Raw genomic sequence first — 21,537 nt, 5'->3', positions numbered from 1 at the left:
TAAATGAAAAATAAACAACACCTTTTTAATTGCACTACAGAAAAGTGCAAGAGAAAAATAGTAAACTTCTTAATATTTCTGGTTTGAACTAAACATGCTATTTTGAAGGTATCAAGAGCTCTGCAAATTAAATTGTATATTATTAATACTATAAGTAGCTTGGGCTAAACTATTATATAATAATAATAATAATAATAATAATAATAATAATAATAATAATAAGTGACCGCCCAGAATCACCCCACAGTGAGATGGGCAGTGACAAATTTGAAATATAAATAACAACAACAACAACAACAAGTAGCTTGAGAGCCAGTTCAGTGTAGTGGTTAAGGCATTAGAAACTGGGAGACTGTGAGCTCTAGACCCACCTTAGGCACAAAGCCAGCTAGGTGATCTTGGGCCAGTCCCTCTCTCTCAGACCTAAGGAGGAGGCAGTGGCTAACCACTTCCAAATTCTTGCCAAGAAAACTGCAGGGATTAGTCCAGGCAGTCACCAGGAACCAACACTGACTCGAAGGTAAAAAAACAAACAAACTAGCTTGCATGAGTTAATTTGTGGGGAAGGCATACATTTAATTTGTTTTGCTTTGTGATGGCTTAGCTCTGAAGACAGACAACACATTTCAGTTAAACTGAAGGTGTGTTTCATAACTGTTGCGTTACCGTGAAGTTCATACATCAAATAATGTTGACTTTTTCTTTTACTATTTTCAAACAAAATGTATGACTATTCCAAGGCAAACAGCAGGGTCCCAGTTTTTTACTACCAAGTGTAAATTTAACTCAGGACATTTCGATAACTTTTATTTTCCTTTCTTTAAAGGTATAAGACAGAAATTATAAATAAATGTAAGTCATGCATGTATCATTTTCTGCCCCAAATCACACTGGAAGCACATTTACCAAATATATGAATGAAGTAAAATGCTGAATCCAAATTTGTTTAAGTATTGGAATTTCAATACAATAATTTGGATCTGCATTTTATGTCTTTGGGTGATTACAATGTATATTCTCAAGATTCCCCAGCCAGGCTTTATTCCTTGCTCATTTATTGAGGGATAAGGATGAACATAATATATTTCTGCGTAAACACACGGATGATTGTAGCATTGGAAAGAGATCTAGAGATGTGATAAGAAATAATGTGACCTGCTAAAGATTAGCAAGAGCAAAGCTCTACTATTCTATCCATTTCGATAAATTTCTATAGTAATAGAAATAGTAATAGTAATACTCCAGTGTGTTTCTACGATATTATGCTTTGCTGTAATACCATACCCATGCGATTTGAAATAGTTATTAGAATTAAATGAATTATTAAATGTCTGATAACTTAATATGTTGATTCATATATATGGACTGGAAAGTCATTTGATAAAACAATCAGCATTTAAAATGTTCATATGGCTGTCTGAAGATCGTCAGCTGATAAAGTTATTAAGTTAAATATTTTTGAATAGGGTTCAAAAGTTTGAAGAAGGTTATCTTCAAATCCAAGATGGTATGATTAAGAAGAAAAAAAACAAACAACTTACCTGTATTCACCAAGAGTTCCATCATCTTCTTTCATAGGTTGTATTTCTGGATCACCATGTGCATCTTCCTTTTCTTTCACTAAAATGTACAAAATTGTGCCTTTAAAGATGCTATTCATGGGATCTAGAGTTAAATATCCATTAGAACAACCCTTTGAAATCTGTGAGACAATTTAACTTTGGCCTCATTTAACAGGCATGACTAAATTATGAATTGGCAAAAAAAAAGACTGAAAGACTGGAGATGTGTATCTGTCTGTCAGCCCTACAAGGTTGTCCACATCAGGAAAGATTCCACAAAAAGACTAGAACTATATGTTAGTAAGAAATAAAGCTATAATAACAGAATCTTGCCAGTCTAATTGTGCTTGCCCTTCCCTTCCTCTTATTCTCAGGAAGACAGGGGGAAGCCAGCCTGAGTCTCTCTGTAATACTTCCCTTTCACTCTCAGCTCAAAGCACACTTCTGTACCTGCTGTTGTCTTAATGCTTTCTGGACAGTTTCTTCAAGGTTATCTTCATGGCTCCCTCTATATGGCAAGTAGCAATTGTCTTGCTAGGACACTGAATTAGGTATTCTTAACTTCCACAATTTTTACAATAACTACTAGAAATGGGACAATAGTTGGATATCTATCAAGGATTGTTTAGAGTAAGTGCTTGAGATTTCCTCTTCTATCCCATCGTGTGTTGATCCTTCTATTAGTAGAGTGCTGAATGATTACAGCTGCTCAGATGCACAACACAACCAGCTGTGACTTGAAAGCCATACTGTACCATATTGCAAAGATTTCAATATTAAACTAAGCCAAAACCAATGAACTACATACAGGGTTACGATGGCAATTGGAACTGGGAACTCTGTCGCTAAGTGATGTGATTGTAAAGCGCAAAGTCACATGACTGCATTGCTTAGCAACAGTTACAGCAGTCCCAGTTGCTGTCTTTAAACAAGGACAATGTGGGTCGTTAAACAAGGACCTCATGTGATGGCGACTTCTGACTTCCTGCCAGTTTCCCCATCGACTTTGCTTGTGGGAAGCCAGCAGGGGATGTCATAAATTGCAATCACATGACTGTTGGGACACTGCGATGGTCAGAACTCTGGAGACCTGTCGTAAGTCCCCCTTATTCAACGCTGTCATAACTATGAATGGCCGCTGAATGGTTGTAATCTGAGGACTATCTGAAGTGAAGTCAAGAATACTTAAAGATTTTCTTTTTATATTTTAAAACTTAGCAGTAAGAGTAGAGATACTATATTTAAATAAAAATGAATATTTTCTCCTTTAAAGATTAAATCGAAAGATACGAAACTTACCTGGATATTTTCCACCTTTATTTCTCCTTATGAAACAAATAATGAGCAAAATCAAGATGAGAAGAGCAACTGCACACATAAGACCAATGAACCATCCTTGAGTAGCAATGTCAACCTGTCGACTTGCCTTTGCTAAGGATGGAAAAGAGGCATTTATTTAAACCAGTTCTATACTCTTATGAATTATTTTACATCACTAGTAGAAACAAGGTATTTTTGGCCTTTTAAAAGCATTTGGCAATTTTTAGTATTGTTGAACTTTATACATTTGCATTTTAAAATACTAGACATGTAAAAATGTGCAATTTTTCCTCTTATGGGATACTTAGCCTATTCTTCTAAGAAAGACACTTGTGGCAGTTGTTTTTGGTAATTGTCCTTTGATGCACAGCTGTACGCAAAAATAATTATCATGGGAACATTTCTCACACATTTTTAAAGAAGCTTTCTCTATGCACTAAATAAGGAAATGTGTGTAGTCAGTTTCCTATCCTTTTTCCTCAGAAATCTATGGCTTAGGGGCAATGTGGTCCATTTAGCGGGTACCAGTTACACACACAATGAATTTATGTTCATGTAAAAGAGTACACTAGAATTTCTAGTATAATGTTTATAAATTGCTCAAATTTACTCTGTTTGAAAAAGGAGTAGCATATCTTTATACGATATAAAGAGAACAAACGGTTTTTTGAGAAAGTTTTTTGTTTCTCTTTTAAAAAGCTAACCTTAAACAACATAATACAAACAAGGAATGTTTAATAGGTTAGAGCAATCTGAGCTTTTCCAAACATGCAGTTATTTGGTATTAAAAATACAGTGTCAAGAATTAAAAGAAGACATATACATTTTACATTCAAATGCAGTATGTAATGCCATGCCCACTATGCAAAACAGTACATGCTTAAGACATACCAATATATAATAAGCTATGGTAATAACTTACTTACTTACTTACTTATGGTAATATTGGACAGTTTCCAATATTTTTATTGCTGTATATTCTGCTAAAGGCATATAGGCTTCTATAAGCCAGTATTGTGTATTTAAATTACATGACTATGTGTAATTGCACTACATATATAGTCTGCTTCAAGCGCATAGGGTATTCTCTCTGAAAAACACAAAAGCTGCTAATATAGGCAAGTCAGATGAATTTATTCTACTGTGCTTACTTCAAATCAAATCATTACTAAAGCAAATGTTACACAAATCTTTTCAGAGACCGTAGAACATATCTTGTGAAACTAAGTAATTTTTAGAGCTTTTCCCTGTTTACTTCCAGTTAGAGATAACTGGAGAGTTAGAAAAATAGATGTTCATTCAGATCCAGAGATCAATGAGTTAAATGTTGCTCAAAGGATGCTACTACCAAAGAGAGGCAGGATTGATTCCTACTGATTCTTTCTTATTATGCAGCTTCATATGTTACCTAAAGAGTTGCAATAGTTTATGTACCTCTGGTATAATATGGGTTGGCTTGAGAAGAAATGGCCCATAAAACACTCCAGCCACTCCCCACTCCTCAATAACAAAACTTTGGAAAAACTCAAGTTTATGCAAATCTCAGAGAAACAATGGAGGGAGAGGAAGATCACTTCAACTATTCTATTTTCTTACTTTCCCTCTCTGAGTCTTCAAATATATCTACAAATGTCAAAGGGAAACTGCAGGTGAAGAAGACATCCATAAAGAGTGCCTTCCAACCTCCGGTGGGGGTTCACCTAGATCTCAGTCAGTTCCGCTCAGCAAAGAAAACTCTGGAACCAAATTGTTGTAATTAAAAGGAGTTTAGATTTTATATAATTTGATGCACACAGGATTGTCAGAGTCTTTCATATAGCTGAGGTACTACTGAACCCTTCTAAGGCCTGGACTGTTTTCTGGGTTTCTGGAAAAAGAAATTAAAAAAAAAAATGTTCCAGGCCTATCCAGATGCCCTGTTAATTCCAAAGTTAGCTTGTTCATCTGTGTCACCCTGCCACTCTTTCAAACTTACTCCCTATTTTTTGTCCTGTAAGTTAGGCATCTGTAACAGTGTAAATGGAATGCAAAGGGTTTTGGGAGATGTACTGTACTTCTCTCATGCAAAAAGTACTCAACTACATTCAACAGTATTTCAGGCATAAAAATGCTGTGAGATAAAGAGGGATCAGACCTTTTCACCTACAGGATGTTTCAGTTTATAAAGTTAGTCAGAGCACAGCTTTGGATCCAACCCATTACTTGCAATAATATTTATATATTGAATGCAAATATACTTCTGTTCACATATCAAACAACCGATATACACTGCTACTGAGCACATGAAGTTGATGATCTAAAATATCATTTGCGTTGGGGTGCTGACCCATTCTTGATAATTTATTTTATCTTAAAAAATTAAGTTTATAGATATAACTCCATTTTATAAAAACATAGTGACACTATGAAATAGTGAATGAAAATATTTCAACACCATATACTACAAAACACTTCTATTAACCATATACTTTACAACAGAGGTAGGCAACTGCCAGATGATGCAAGCTCTTAACTCAGCTCTCTAGCATTCTGTCCTAACTTGCAATTTAGGGAAAGAGCCAGAGCAAGACAGAGAAGAGAGTGCCAGGTATCAAAAAAAGAAAAAAGAAAAATGAATAGGTGGATAATCTGACACCCTTTTGCCTCTGGTTCCATCCACAACTTGCCACTATTAGCATATACTCCTACAGATTACTCCATAGGACATATGATAGAAAAAGGTTGCTCACTGATGCTTTATGAGAATATGTGACATTGAATAAATGCCATTCAAATATTTCTCATAAAACCTATATGCTTCTCTAAATATTATGTTTCAAGAGATATGAAAAACTGACACACAAAAAAGATTGTGAACAAATTATTCCGTACTATATAAATTATTTGTATGGTAGCATTCAATGAACTTTACATTTTGTAGAGGTTTTGGATAGCCTAATATTAGGAGAAACTACTGCTGGTGTATAATTTCTTCAGACTTAACTATTTTCAAACACGGTTGTATTTCATCATGAATCAAAAGCATACTATACAGAAAAAAATCATGCCAGCATCCCTGAAAAGGAGATATGAAAACTATGTCTTTTTTTTTTTAATGAATGGCATGGATACCCATGATGTGAACAAAAATGGGTTGGTGTAGCTCTGAGAGATACATTTTAAGGAGGCAAAGAATATGTTAAAATAAGTGAACATGACACTATTTTGAAATGTCAGCACTTAACACATCACAATTCTGAATGGAAGGCAGAATTGCATGGTGTGCCTCACCTGGACCTGTCTCAAACACAGCCTCTGAGCTCCTAAAACCAGAAAGACCCTCAGCACCAACCCGGACTTTATATGACGTTCCTGGTGTTAATCCTTTTAAGAGAAAGAAGCTCCGAGAACCATTAACATTTTCTTTTCTCAATTCTTCTTTGCCTATAAAATTTTTAGGAACACAACATTTACATTCATTCTTAATTTCATGTTGAGATGTCTTCTGCACTTCGTGATAGTTCAGATATTTATCTTAAAAATACTTTTTTCTTAAGCTAGAGCATCTAGAGAACTATGTTCTAAACATTATTTTATTCTTCATGCTATTCTTTAACAGTCTTAAAAGAACTGAAGTTAAATTTAAGTGTTCGAAATTGCCATAAAGAAGGCAACTGGAAGGGATAATAATTTTTAAAGCATTTTTTGTATATTATCACAGACATTTTCTATTTCTATTTAGATGTACTTTAGATCTCTTAAGCTCACCAAGCAGGAAAGGGAAACACAGTTCAAAGGACAAATTCTGGATGAACTTTTATAAACTACAGGTTTTGACTAGCTTATTCCTTTTCTTTATTAAGCATAAAAACAAGCTTCAAGTCAGATTGGCTTATAGCATCTTATTCGGATAAGATAAAAAGCTGAAGTTCTGTGCAGAGCTGTACACATTAGGAACCATTTCCTCATGTGGAAATTGGCAGACAAGTAGTGAGGTAGCAATTGTATATAACTTCTCAAGAATATCACAACTGAAGGAAGACCAAACGGCAGATACTCAAAGTCTTCCATTTCAGCATGCTGTATTTAAATATACTTCAAAACATATGTTGCTTTATAGTTGTCGGGTCTAAATAAATAAAATTATGTTATTTCAAGAACATAATGTAATGGCAAAACTAATATGAAGGGGTTTTAGTAGGACTGAATGTATTCCACAGTGAGCAGTTTTGTGTACTGCTAGCCAAACCATGCTAGGAGAGCTCTACCCACATACTCCATGTATATTTAGTTGGATCAAGAAATACTAGTTTAAAAGAAACAAGCCATTCCTTTCACAATCCAAAAGCTATGTATGTCTTTCAAGGGGCAAATAATCTGCTAATTTACTTCTTGGGAGAAAGAAAGAACTAATTCAGTCAGTCCTATTGTTTCTTTACCATCAAAATGACTTGTAGGGAAAGGCACACTGTATCAGACAGGAGTGTTTAAAGTTTTAGTAAGTGCTTTTGGCAGAAATCCTAAGGTAATACAAGAAGTCAGTGTTCTATTTACAGAGTTACATGCATGTTACTTCTACAATATCTCTGTCCTTAATTTTTAAAAGCAAAAATAACTTTGGAAAAGTAAATCAAAACTGGATCCTTTTCTATTATTACAATATTGGTAAATATAACAGCATTTAAAAGAATTCAATGAAATGTCTTCTTACTGCCTGCCACACCATATTCAACATAAATGTTCTCATGAACTGGACCCTCATATTCCCAACTGATATTGGCATAAGTTTCAGCAGCTGCTGCCGTAACATTTTTGATCCTTGGGTACACTGGCTGCACTGAATATACAAGAAAAAAAAGAGCAAAATATTAAAGGCTGCATGCATTTAATACAATCCAACTTCATTTATCTGAGTTTTACAAAATAGAATGGGGAAAAAAACAGCTTATTGTGAATTCTCATGTTTAGAAATTCTGCTTAAGCACAATTAAAACTATTTATCTTATTTTAGTTACCAAACATGGTCCTCCTGCAAACAGTATCAAGACAAACTTCCCCTCAACTCTAAAATAAACCCACCTATTCAGAATAAGCCCTTAACATAATCTGAAGCTGTGTATGTGGGCACACATGCATGTGATTTTGTGAACATGTATGTGTAATTACTGGCTGACTCTGGAATTACCGACAATGCACAATGGAATATTCCATGTCCAAAATTTACTTTTTTCCAGTGGCCTAGGATGGGATAACCTGTAGAAAGGCAGTGCAACCTGACCATTGTGAAATAAATGATCAAACAACGTATCATCATGTAAAATATGGATATGAGCCTTATTGGATTAAGTGACATAGAAATTGTAGCGAGTAAAAAAGTAGAATCCCAGATTGTAGTCTTTTACCTGGATTCCATGCATGAGCTGCCACTGTAGATACTGAAAACAGCAATATCATGCAGACAGTAGCTATAAACTGAATAGCCTTATACTGTAATCTATGAGAACTATAAAGGACATCAGTCCATCCTGATGCATGTTTCTCCAATGATTTTACAAAGCAAATTCGAAAGAAGGGAGGGAGGGAGGGAAGGAAGGAAGGAAAGGTTGCTAATTAGACAAGAGCTTTTGGAAATAGAAGACATGCTTTTAATTTTAGCTGTTTTAATAAGAGGACCATATTTGGTAGCCAAGAAAAGGTAATTACTTAAGATCTGTTCCATTGTGTACTGCTGGAGAATTAGTGACTCCAAGATTAGCTGACATAGTGTGCATGATATAACTAAATTATAACTAAATATAACTACAACCTTCAATGCAACATCTCTAAGTATATTTAATGAGATATTGCCAGATACATAAGCACAGCATTGAACTGCATGTCTGTCTATTCTAATGTCCAATTAAAAGGGATAGCTGTTCCTAAAACAATATTTGAAAGTGGAGGATTCTACACATTTATGAAAAAATGAAAAACATGCACACATTTTTCTTGTTTCATGCAATTCTGTAAATTTTAAATTTTCCTTTTAGAATGGTGCATTCTAGCTGTTTCTATGGAAGGTTATTTTGATAAAATAAATAATAATACCCTTATAAAATGTTGAAGGTATAGTATGCATGACAGATGAGGTTTCAAAAGGATTTTCTGAATATCCTTCATCCAACAAAGCAGCAAAAAAGAAAACAAAGAGGAAAAAATGTTGACATGGTAAATATGTTTCAAACAGCACATTGCCATCTACTCTCTTTAAGCAAATAGCACACATACATACATGAATTTCCATACAGGGTTTTTTGTTGGTATATTACATGAACAAAATGCTTGATAATAGAACAATAAATATCAAAATGAAAACAGGAACTAATTTTATAGCTTCTTTAAAAGACAACCTCTAGTTTTCTTCTAGCACTCCAAAGAATATTGCATGGAATCTTGTGCACCTGGGCTGTGCATCTGCTTTTACTTTACAAAAAATTCATGAGAGTTCCATAGTAGGCTTACTGGGAAAAAAAAGAATTGTAGCGCACTTAGGTAGAAGTGAATACCAAATAACAATACTGCTACAGTAGCTTCAGGTATGTTGAATTACAGTTTATCTTACTGATGGTTGACGAATGGTCTTAAAAAAGGAAATCCTTAGAATGTGAAAATGGATTTAGAAAGCATATCATGTTTCTCCCCAACTGTAGCAATCTGACTGGGAAACTTGAAAATGTTCTTTAATTTTATTTTTTTTTGCTTCTGAAACTAGTTTTATACTTTAGTACAACTTTGAAATATAACTTAAACCTGAGTTAAACATTGTAAAGTTAAGCCTCCTTTTACAATGCTGAAATACTTACAGTAGTAAAATTAAATTCTACTGAAAATGTTGTAAAAATAGATGCATACAGTCCAAATTAGTAATAAAAAACATGGGAAATATAGAATAATTTTCAGCTAAGGAAACTTGACAATTTTGCCCTAAGATTTTTAGACCAATTCAACAATTCATTGAAATTAATTACTTTTGTGCTTAGATCTGTTTTCTTATCAAAAATGGAAACATGAGTTTTTAGGGTTTTTTAGATTGCTGGACAAATTCTGATTTCTATCAGATTATCAAATTCATTTTATAATATACTTACTGAAAAATTACAGCCTATATTTAAAATAAACATTTTGCTCAATCACAAGATAATAAACAGATTTTCAGTGCTACTGAGAAAGAAGACAAAGAAAGATATGAACCAAAACGCTAAGAATGTGTTACTAAAATGAATATGAATTGTCTTGAAACACAGTAGTGCTTTTTTTTTTTTTTTGTCTTTTAGTACTTACACAAGCTGCCTGGAAGATTGTGAACAGAATCACTCTGCTCAGTCTAGCCATAATGTTCCTAACCTTGATCACTTTTACTAACCAGGATAATCTAGGAAATTAGATAACATAATAAAAGTTTTGACATTATCCTATTGAATGCCAGTTCAGTCTTAAAATTTATAATCTTGTAAGAGTTGAAATGATGCCCTAGTATACATCACATGGGGCAGGGACCTATATGGTTTCACTTCTTGAACTTTGACTATTCTTTGCCGGAGTGGTTCTGATCTAATGGTTGAGAAGGTAGATGTTGCTATAGTCCTTCAGGAATTTAAGTCTCTTCCCAAGACTCTTCTCTAAATCTTTGCTACTTTCAAGGATATTATGTTGTTTTGAACAGTCACGTGAAAATAAGGATTCTACTGGTGTATCAGCTGCCCTGTTGCCTAACAGCATCCCTGACTGAATTGACAAGAGTTGTCTCTTGGTCTTCAGGAGTCTTCAACATCCACATTGTGGTTACATGGGCATGTTACATGATTTTTTGCCTTCATGGGCTTTGCCCAGATTTTTTCAGAATCTACCCATGAGGTAACTTATAGTCTATACACTTAATCTTGTTTTTATCTTGGGATTCTAGACCTTGTTTCCAGACTGGTTTTCTTCCCATGGATGGATCAACTTCTGGAAACACACAGCTGGTGTAGCAAATTCCCATATGTAGGGGGCAAGACAGGATTAGGTTGGTCCACCCATAGAAATTAATGGATCAGGTTGTATTTCATGCAGCTTTAGGAAATGTTTTATTGAATCTGACCAACCAACCTATCAGTGACTCTCTCCTGAGCACTTATGGTGGATCCCAAGTGCCTTATACCTCATATCAGAGCCAATAGCACCTCATGATTGTGGCACAGATCTAGGGATGAACATAATTAGATACCATCTAGATGCCATTACAAAGTCTATGCTATGGTAATCATGGAGAAAAAGAAGTGGTGGGTTTCCTTCTGTGTTTGTGAAGAACCACCCGGTGGATTCTTTAGGATTGCTGAACAGTTGATAGACCCCTTGGTGGCCTTGGCTGGCCCAATGTCATCTTAACTTCATTGTGAAGAGCTTGCATGATTCATAGATAACATTTTTCAGAGTTCTATCAAGCATGATGGTACTTTGAGCATTGCTGTACCTAATATATCTAGTGCACTAATAACATTTGTTTGAGCCAGTTTCATTACTTCTCTTATGAGAAAATTTGAAGTTTTTGAAGTGGTTTGTCCCATTACCTGTCTGTTAAACTCCTCCATGGTCTGGCTTAGAAGAGTCCAAAGACTCTGCTCTACTAATGATCTGAGACTGATCATTTTCTGCAGCAGGTGGATTTCCCACCACCATAAACAAACAGTTGTAAAGTTGTTGCTCAAGAAAACATCTCTGTATCTGATGTGTTTTAACATCTTGAAGCTAATGTCCAGTATGTCATATTTAATCAAGATGATAGAGTAGACAGTGGTGTTCCCAATCTATGCTTTTTTAGAGGAAATGGATTAAATCAAGCTGTAGAGTTGTTGAAGGGTTAGACTTCAGGATTTGGGTGATATACCTGTTCTGTTTCACTGAAAAAAAAATCTTCTTCCCTAGAAGTAAGCTTTTGAATAAGCGCCTTCAGTTTTCTTCTTTTAACCAGGGTTACCTAGCCCAAATGATTTGAGCATGCATGGCATAGACCAAAGCCCAACACCAGATGAACAAAGAATGAAGGATTTTTATTGTAAGAAAGAAAACAAAGGAAATGGGTTGACTGCTTAAGGCTAAAATCAGTATACCGAAGTTAGCAATCGTTAACCTAAGCAAACAAAGAGACAGAGGGATAGAGTGGGAGTAAGATTACTACAGAGCTCAGCACGAGCAGCATGAAAAAGAAATAAAACAATTCTTCATGCATTTGTCTCTATTTTTCCTGACATCTTTAATTCAGTGGTTCTGGTTCTTCTACCATCCAGGAATATTACAGTTCTTCATTCAACATATAGAACTCAATTCTGATTTTGATCATTATTTTAGAATTTTTAAAGCTTACAGTTAGGTTCCAAGAGAAACCTAACCTGTTCATATGTCCGTTTTGTTCATAAGTCCAACCAAGTAAAAAGTACTGTCAAAAGTAAAAAAAAAAAAAAGAAGAAGAAAGGAGGCAGGAGCCATGGCAGCATTGTGGGCAGAGAAGCCCAGTCTTCTGCTGCCAATGCGAGAAGTGATAGCCTGCAGACTGTGGAGAGCGCAGCAGGATAAGCTGGTGGGATGCAGCACGCTCCACTGTCAGGCAAGGCAGGAGAGACAGTGGTAGCTCCCTGGGCAAAGAGGGCAGCTATGCAGGAGGCAAAACTGCTGGCCCTCTGCAAGGCCTTGCAGGAGGAAGGCTGAAGACTGCAGCCTCCCAAAGCGCGCTGTAAACTCCAATGCAAACCGCCAACCTGCCAGAAGGCGGGAGAAGGCAGGAAAGGGTTAGTTTGCAGCACGCCAAAAACGAACCCTTGCCCTCCTTTTCCTAACCTCCAGGTCCATCTTGTTTGTATCAGTGAAAGTTTGTAACTCGAAAGTTTGTAAGTAGGGGACTGTCTGTATATAATAGTATATTAGCAAGGAAAGAAATTTGAAAGAAATTATGGGTGTCATTAAATGTTGGGATCACTTTCTTACTTTCAATTAATAAACTATGTAAGCACGTAATGCCAATGAATTAATACATACTTTGGATAAACAGGCAAAATGTTAGCAATACTTAGCTATATTGATACTGTTTAGACAACATTTTCTAGCTAATAGGGTAGCAGGTGTTGCTTGACTGCTCCACAGAAATTTAGCATCCAGTTTTAAACTCTGAAGTGGAACAAGTCAGCATTATAGGAATATATGAACAATGAAACAAGAGAAATATCCTGGAAACCACTGAAGACGACAGAAATACACAACGCATTTGAAATGTTTTTATTAAGTTTCCTTTCTAGCAAACACTTTATTTATACACTTATTCCTTCCCTCTTTTCCTTGCACCTATCTATGCCCCCTCTGAATCTGTTCTGAAACATCTCCCTACAATTCAGAACTGATTTTTGAGCCTACAGAAAGAGCTACAAGAAACAGAAGTTTCATCAATGGAAAAGATTAACTGAAGAGGTTCAGTGTTCCCTCTTGTTACATTGCTATTTAAAAGAGAAGGCATAAAATGCATGCAATGTCAACTATTGCCTAGAAGGAAAAAAGATAAAATAAAATTCAGCAAGGCACTGCTATATTATTTGTTGGTAATTACATCTTAGTGAAATATTTCAGCAAATAAATTCAACCACTTAAGTATGTAACACATTTATTAATAAAATAGAAAGAAAAATTATATTTTGTTAATGAGCAGCTTAGGTTCTCTTTGAAACACTAATGTATAATTCTACAAGTAACAATCCTGTATCATCTGAAGAGCTCAATAACAGGCAGGAGGTTGTATGACCTCCTGATATGAGTACTGCTGAGCTAAAACTCCCAGCACCCTAATTGAACAAGGTGAGAAATATGAATTATAGGTCAACAATTGTGGAAGGCCACATGTTTACCATCTTTTCATTATATGAATAAGAAAACATATTGCTTGTAGCAGTTGCCATCCTTGATTAATCTGGAAGTTCCATAATCTTAGAAACAAATAGCCCATCCCAGCCTATCCAATTAGTGTAGCTAGAGCAAAGGGAAACAAAACAGTTATTGTCACTTAGTCCTTTCCAGTAAACTGAAATTGTTTTGTTCAACAAACAAAATTGTTTTGTTCAGCAAAAGATAGGGGGCATTACATACCCCACACAATATGAATGATACCTTTACAGCTAAGCGTGTAAAGCCCTCAAGGAAGATGAACTTGAGGGCTTTACACTTTGCACTTTCAGTTTTTATGTGGCGATCAACGGCACAATTTGGTCTTGTCAAGCTTATCAATGAAACTATTCTGATAGATAATGGAGAAAAATGAATGAGTCAGCATATACCATTCTGTTTTTTGAACCAGTAAGGGAAATATTATGTTAAGGCAATGGATAAATCCCTCATAATACTTTCTTTTCAGGAACTCTACCGTTTCTTTTTATCAGCAACTGCACTTTTTTCAATATAGGAAACTGGGAAAAAATCCACTAAAAACTAAAAATCAGTGCTTAGTTTTACTTGCAATTATATCCAAGGAACATGAGCATAAATAGAGGAAAATAAAAGAACACTAAATTAGTAGATACACATTACTAGATACACAGAAGGACTATCCATTTATAGTACTAATCTACTCATTGATATTAAAGCATGAAAGCAAGCAGTTAAATGAAAAGGTATTGGAATTAGACAATAAGAAATTAACACTCATTGATTTGCAACAGTGAGTTTAGAAACAAAAAATAAAGTTAGTAGGCATGGATTTACTTTAAACTATAACTCTTTAACAGATTTAAATTTTTTAACAAAGCATTTCTTAAGCACTTAGCATTCAGTCTTACAATTTATGGATATGTAATTTTAGTGAAAACTGTCTCTCAAACTGTAGATAATGGGACTTACGTGAACAGACTGTAAGTAAGATTGTACTGTGCAAAACAATAATACCCCAGCAAAGGATATGCAAACACTATGCCAATTTTAGGGTTCTTACACTCAGACTATTTTAGTTTGGTTCTAATTGAGTATCAGAGCTTCCTCTTTTTGCATTTGCCAATGTGAGGAGGTTTTTGAGTCATGTATTCTCTGCTGCAGATGTGATACCGCAAAAACGTTTTACAAGCTCTCTTCATGGAATGCTTTCTTGCCATTGTTCAGGAACTTAAGGACTGATTTTGGCTTTAATTCCTATTGTGTGATACTGTATCAGTAAATATCCCAACTGATTTATTTAATTCCTTTAATTTATTAATAATTTATTTTATTCATTTAATCAATGTATTCATCCATTGGCTGTGTACAGATGCAGTTACATGGGGTTTTGTGGTAATTTTTTTTTTTTATCACTGTGGTTAATAATCTTAAAATGCACAGAAGTTTCTATCCTAATCTAAAAGATAAAGCAATAGGTAGGTCCAGCACTCTACCTTAGCACACAAAAAAGTGTTCTAGTGATTGGTAGATATTTCTCCCCAGAAAGAAGATTTATGCTCGCTAGGCAAAAGATGCGGAATTGTAAAAAACAAAACAAAACCCTTAAAGAAATTATGTTAGCCCTCATTTATGCTGCAGGCTAGTAGAGAAGGCATTGCCTGAAGTATGCAGGGGCACATTTTGATTGTTGAAATACTGTCACTCAATATTTGGGCTATTCAGCAGTTTAGATTTCGAAGCAAAAAGGTGATTTGGAGCAGAGTGAAGGTCCATACAGTGCTTGTCAGCAACTCTTGGGAAAACTGGCAAATACTTTAATGAATTTCAGACCAATACCACATGTGTACTTCCATGTGCTCCAAAGCACTGTCCAGCCTTTGAATCAATAGTGCTGCAGAGTCCTAGAATATGTCATAATAATAAGCTGTTTGCACTAGGCATTCAGAATTAGAAAACTGCTTTCGCATAGCACAGATTCCTTATAGCTATAAAAAAGATGATTAGCACATTTTCATATGTTTCCTATTATCAAATAATGTTTTTAAAAACTCAATAAAAATTACTAAAATATAATTTAATATGGCAATCAAAATATAAGCAAATATATTAATATCTCTGTTTCTTTTGGGTTAAACAGCTTTTTTAAATGTAAAAATTAGGATATATTGATATTTTAAGAGTACAAAGGGTCTGTAAAAATGAATAGATTATTCCCCAGTGTTACACTCTCAGAAAATCTGTGCACAATTACTTGAATTTGAACCTGAAGTCATCCCTTAGGCATGGAAGCCAGCTGGGTGACTTTGGACCAGTCACTCTCTCAGCCCAGCCCACCCCACAGTGTTGTTGTTGTGGGGAAATCAGGAAGCAGGAGCATTCTGTATACTGCCTTGAGTTACACAAATAAAGGTGGGATATAAATCTAATAAATAAATAACATAAATATTTTAAAATTATATTCTTTATACATACCCATCTTACCTTCATTCATAATTATTACTGCTTCTTCTGTTATTTGACTTCCAGCTCCAACTGATGTTTGTGCATAAAAATAGAACTTGTATCGAGTGCTGTAATTCAGGTTGCTTAAAATCAAGCTGGTCTCATTGGCTGGAATATTGATCTCTTCCAAGTGGCCTAATTCATGAGTACTATTAACTGTTGTTGTTATGTGGGATAAAAAATAAAGCTAATTTGGAAACACCTTCTGTATTTAACTACTGAATCCAAGTAACTTATGCTATTTGCTGAATCTTGGTATTGACATTGTGCATTAGCATTATTCACATACTATAAACTGTTTGAATGCATGTATGACATAGGCAGAGTAATTCTGCTTCTAAAGTAGAGCAAAGTTTTTGTTTGTGGTGAAGCTGTCCTCTGGCTTCCTACATGTATAGATTTCAAAGGCCTACAAAGTCATAATTTTGAAAGTAACACGTACAGCATATTTGTTCACTTAAGTAGCTTTCTAACATCTGAATGAATGCTATCACATCTCCTCAAGATATAATGCAGGTTAGCAGCACCAAATATCAATGGTAACTAAGCAAACTTTGTGCATTTTCTGCACCTTCTGTCCCCAAGGCACAATGCATACACTTTCCTCTGAAGCAGAGAACAGTCATATTTTAGTTTTTACAAGGAAATACTGTGCCATCTACCTTCCATGTTATTTTGCATAGTAATAATACAGAACACTATGAAAGTATAATTTAACACTGTTCAATTCCAGTTCTTAAAAACTGGTTTCTAGATTGATTAACCAATCAATCTAAAAAGGTACTACTAATTATTCAATAATGATATACTTTGGGGACTGATTTTTTTTTCTTAAGGTTTACTTACTTGGTTGAAATTTTAATGTGTATCCTACCAGAACACCATTTGGATGAGAAGGTGGGCCCCACTCCAAAGTAAGAGAGCCCAGATTTTGATTAGTAATCTTCAAAAAAGAGGGTGCACTGGGAACTTTAAAAAAAAATTAAAAAAATAAAGTTAATTAGTTCTAATAAAACTCAGTATTATAAAAATATTTTAAATGTTCCTTTTAAATTCTCATCACATTTTATTTAATACCATACTGATAATTGCTATCTGTATAACAAGTATATAAACACAGCTTTCAGACCACATGTGAATTTCCTAAGATTTGGATGCAGCTTCCAGAACTCTTTTGAAAGTCACTCATCACTACTGATATGTGCCTGAATTCTGCAAATATGTGATTGGACTGCCATCTGCAAAAGTCAACTAATAGTGCTTCATTCCCTCGTCTGACTAACTTACTGTTAATTTCTCTCTTCCTATTTCCATTCCTTGGTACCTCAGATGTACTAAATATGTTACGTGTGGCAGACATGAATATACTGTCTGTCTAATATGCCTTAGTCCTTCCCATATGCTGCCCCAGTATAACTGCAGAAATGTAGCCCTTGCCTGTAAAAGTTTACATATCACTTTCCTATATATTAACTGTATCCATATTTGCTCATATCCCATTGGTAATAAGTATGTTAAAAATCAGAGACAGGTTTATTATGTTTTTTTAATATCAATGTATATACTGCCTTAATGAAAATGGTCAAGTAACACTTTACTCACAATGTTAAATGTAAATATCTGAGTACATACCTCCTTCTGGAGTTTTAAACGTTTCATCTGGGCTTGGTGGTCCTTCTCCTTTCCCATTAAACACTCTTACATTCAGCTTATAAGAACTATAAGGCTCCAGTCCTGGCACCATTCCATGTGTTCTATTTCCACTGAAAGTCAACATCCTTTTTTCTACATGCCGCTTAATTCTTCCAGATAAATGTTTAACTTTCCAATAGTAAATCTAAATATATATAGATATAAGATTTAAACATTAATTTATCCTGTTCTGAGTTTGCATTATATTATGATCACTAATACAGCCCAAACATATTTTGAGACAGGCAATTTAGTGTGCTACATCCATAATAATATTTTTAAAAATAAGCACCTTAAAATAATTCAGTTAATGGAAATCCATTGATTTAATAGGTCTTCTCTAGATGTGACTATCCAATTGAGTGATCTTAAATTATCTGTACAAAGCCATATCAAATAATTAATATATTAGAGTACTGTAGTATTTGAGTCAGATAAACTGCATTCAAATCTGTACTCAGGTATGGAAGTTATTAGCTGACTCTGGTTTAGACTGTCTCTTAGCATAATCTATTTCACAGGGTTGTGAAAAATTAGAGAGGGAATACTATAGGACTCTTAGGAAAAGTCTAGTCTAAATTAAATACATAAACAATCATCATGATACAAATTTTATTGATTTTTTAAATGCAAATTCAACCCAAGATTAAGCATTGGTGTAAGACAGAATATAGAATTGATGTTACACACTTTACAGGAAACACTTAAGGGTAAGTAGTAACAGCAGTCAGGCTAAAAAGTGTTTCTAACAAACATCAACTAATAGCCATCCTCATAGACAGAGAAACAACATACTGGGAAGTTATATAAGTAAGTAAATAAACAAGTAAGGAAAGTTCTCACCCAATACATCTGTGAATATTTTTATACTAAATGCTGTTTAAGAAATTTCTATGATTCACTTACTTTATATCCCTGAAGATGACCACGGACAAACTTTAATGGAACTGGATCCCACTGCACCTTCGCTAATGTACTGTTTACAACTTGTACTTGTAAATTGCCTGGAGCACTCATTGGTACTGACAAGACACAAATGCAACAAATCTCAGTTTAGAACCACTTGTATGTATTTATAAGCTACTTTGGATTTCACAAGTGTAGAAAATTAATTCTGGATCTCTGAATTTCTACCACAATATTATTACTACTTGAAGCCTCAGAGAAGTCAGCTAACACAAAAATTAATAAAATTAATAAAATTTTATTTAAAATTTTATTTAAAATTTATTAAAAAAATTAATAAAAACTGAGTCAAAGTAAGAAACTTACAGTCTTCCCCAGAATGTCCAATTATTGTTATAGGCTCAGGTGCAGGTCCTAAGTCATTTAATGCCTGTACTTTTATCTCATATGGAACAAAGACTGGAGTATCAGCTACAATATATTTAGATACATTTGCAACTATAACAGATGTCCATTCATCTTCGCCATCATTCTGCCGCCAACTGACTTTATACCGAAGCCCTGGACCATTGGACTGAAAATCTGTTAAAGGCTAAAATGAAAAATAAACAAAGGTATGATTTTGAATTAGCCACAGAAAAGAAGATAAAGATAATATAAAGTTAATGGTTTTGTTCTGAAGATCACTAGGAAGTGGTGATTTAATCAGAATTTGCTCTCGTATTCATGTGTGGCATATACTTTAAGGAATCTTACTAATTTAAAGACTCTTTACCTTGCTCTTTGGTTAAAAAAATCTCAAAGTGGTGCTCACACAGGACAACAATAAGTGAAATGCTCTCTGGCATCCAGTCCAAAAAACATGCTATAAAAAGGAAAGGGACTGGAAAGGACTGAAAAGGGGTGGGGGAATGACAAAATCAAGTATTACTTCTTTCTATAATCTTGTACTTCACAGGTAACATAATGAAAATAAAAGTACTCTAACAGAACAGCCTATTTGTGATATAGTTGCATTGCAGAATGACAAGGAATTATAAACTGAAGAGCTATGGATTGGTTTTAAAATATACATAATGTAAGCTGTATCTTAGTCATGGGCAGTAACAATAAAGCTGTTCCTTTGTTTGCTTTAGCACTACCACTAGAAATACTACAGCAGCACACTAATTTCAACCCCCTTTGGCATATTTGGTTCTAAATATATACTATATTGCTTTATAGCAAATTATACAGTAGTGTCATCAGATAAAACAAGCAGCACGGGTTGAGTGATGTTAATGGCATTTCAATGGGGTTCTTATACAACAGTAAGTCAATCTTTAAAACAATGTTTTGCTGTTTGTTGCTGTTTTGCCATACATTTAAGAAAAGGGAACACTAATCATATTGCTTTCACTATTTATATTTAAAAAAAAAGCTTACCTTCCAAGTGATCACTAAATTATTAGGTTCTGTTCCAATCCCTTGAGTGCCAAAAGGATTGTCATCTGGTTCTAGAAATTTAAATTTTTATATTTAAGTAAACCTTAGGCCACAATAGTTGAATGCTATTTATATTCTAAATATATAATGGTGTTTATTTACTTGCAGATTTTGTAAAGTATTGTTCAGAAGCTTCACTGGGTTGGCTCCTTCCAATTTCATTGACAGCTATTACACGAAATGAATAATTTACATATGGTGATAACTTTAACTTTACAGTTGTGAACATGCTAGGGACTTCTGTCTGGTAATTCCATATTCCTGGTTCACGCAGAGCATCTTCATATTCAATAATAAACCCTGTAAATAAAATGAAAATAAATTTTGCTTCATAAATCCTTATTTTCCTCTCATATAACTAGCCAAGTACGCTTCTTTTTGGGATAAGACTTTTCTATGCCAAGTGTGTTATAAATGCTTGAAAATGGAAGATTCTGAAGGTCATGTTTTCCTTGAAAACAACCAGACTTTCCAGAATTGGACCTTGCCACACGAATGGGAAAAGACATTCAAAGGTAAGATGGAGTGTAACAAAAACATGGGACAATATTTCTGGACAACAGTGTCAAGTTAAAAACTGGATTAAAAAAGTAACATTTAATGTGCTTTGATACAGAAAAGTAGAGGGTGCAAAGAACAGAATGCTAATAAAATAAATTCAAAGTGACCGGTATGACATTCCAAATAAATAGAACAAAACATACTTGTAATGGGGCTATTATTTTCATTGCCCGGTATCCAGGTGAGTTGAATATTTCTTTCTAAATGATCTGTTAATTCCAAATCATAAGGTGGATCAGGACGATCTGAAAGGGAAGTAAATAATTGTTACATTCGAGGAAAAATTTTGAACAAGCTTGCTTACAATATGATTGTGTGACCATTGGCATGCAACTGCAATGAAAATGGACAACTGATTTTGCTGGGAAACAATGGAGAAAGAAGGCAAATTATTACAAAAGTTCCAATAACAACATTTCTTTTGTAATAACATTTATTTTGCATTACAAAGTAACAATAACTGAAAAATTTAGAATTGCCATGGTTCACCAACAGTTTCAGTTTATGAGATGTGGCAATGACTACAGCACTATTTTATGTAAAAACATATATCCCTTTACATAAAACAGAAAATAAAAAGACATTCAATAAAATAATTTTAAAAAAC

The 21,537-nt window shown here is 34.3% G+C and overlaps 1 protein-coding gene across 6 annotated transcripts in view; it reads right to left on the bottom strand.

Moving 5' to 3' along the window:
- Positions 1-21,537, bottom strand: part of NRCAM (neuronal cell adhesion molecule) — a 121,343-nt gene that overhangs the window by 10,869 nt on the left and 88,937 nt on the right. For 2 of the 6 annotated variants that reach the window (XM_088141731.1, XM_025165283.2), the window contains 13 exons: positions 21,074-21,175; positions 20,472-20,669; positions 20,310-20,380; positions 19,251-19,476; positions 18,885-19,000; positions 17,919-18,123; positions 17,133-17,255; positions 16,266-16,442; positions 8,949-9,014; positions 7,573-7,698; positions 6,153-6,305; positions 2,862-2,993; positions 1,542-1,620 (listed from right to left, as the gene is read on the bottom strand). In XM_088141731.1, the coding sequence (XP_087997857.1) occupies positions 1,542-1,620; positions 2,862-2,993; positions 6,153-6,305; positions 7,573-7,698; positions 8,949-9,014; positions 16,266-16,442; positions 17,133-17,255; positions 17,919-18,123; positions 18,885-19,000; positions 19,251-19,476; positions 20,310-20,380; positions 20,472-20,669; positions 21,074-21,175 (1,774 nt within the window). Of the gene's footprint in view, positions 1-1,541; positions 1,621-2,861; positions 2,994-6,152; positions 6,306-7,572; positions 7,699-8,948; positions 9,015-13,755; positions 13,890-16,256; positions 16,443-17,132; positions 17,256-17,918; positions 18,124-18,884; positions 19,001-19,250; positions 19,477-20,309; positions 20,381-20,471; positions 20,670-21,073; positions 21,176-21,537 lie in introns of those variants that run through there. The other 4 variants (XM_088141733.1, XM_025165284.2, XM_088141732.1 and 1 more) reach the window with 3 other exon arrangements.

Source organism: Python bivittatus, unplaced genomic scaffold (genome assembly GCF_059951505.1).
Source record: "Python bivittatus isolate LINGU-HERP-01145 unplaced genomic scaffold, Pbiv_v1 ctg000330_np1212, whole genome shotgun sequence".
In the NCBI taxonomy this organism is placed as follows: domain Eukaryota; kingdom Metazoa; phylum Chordata; class Lepidosauria; order Squamata; family Pythonidae; genus Python; species Python bivittatus.
This window is presented reverse-complemented; position numbering and strand designations above follow the sequence as displayed.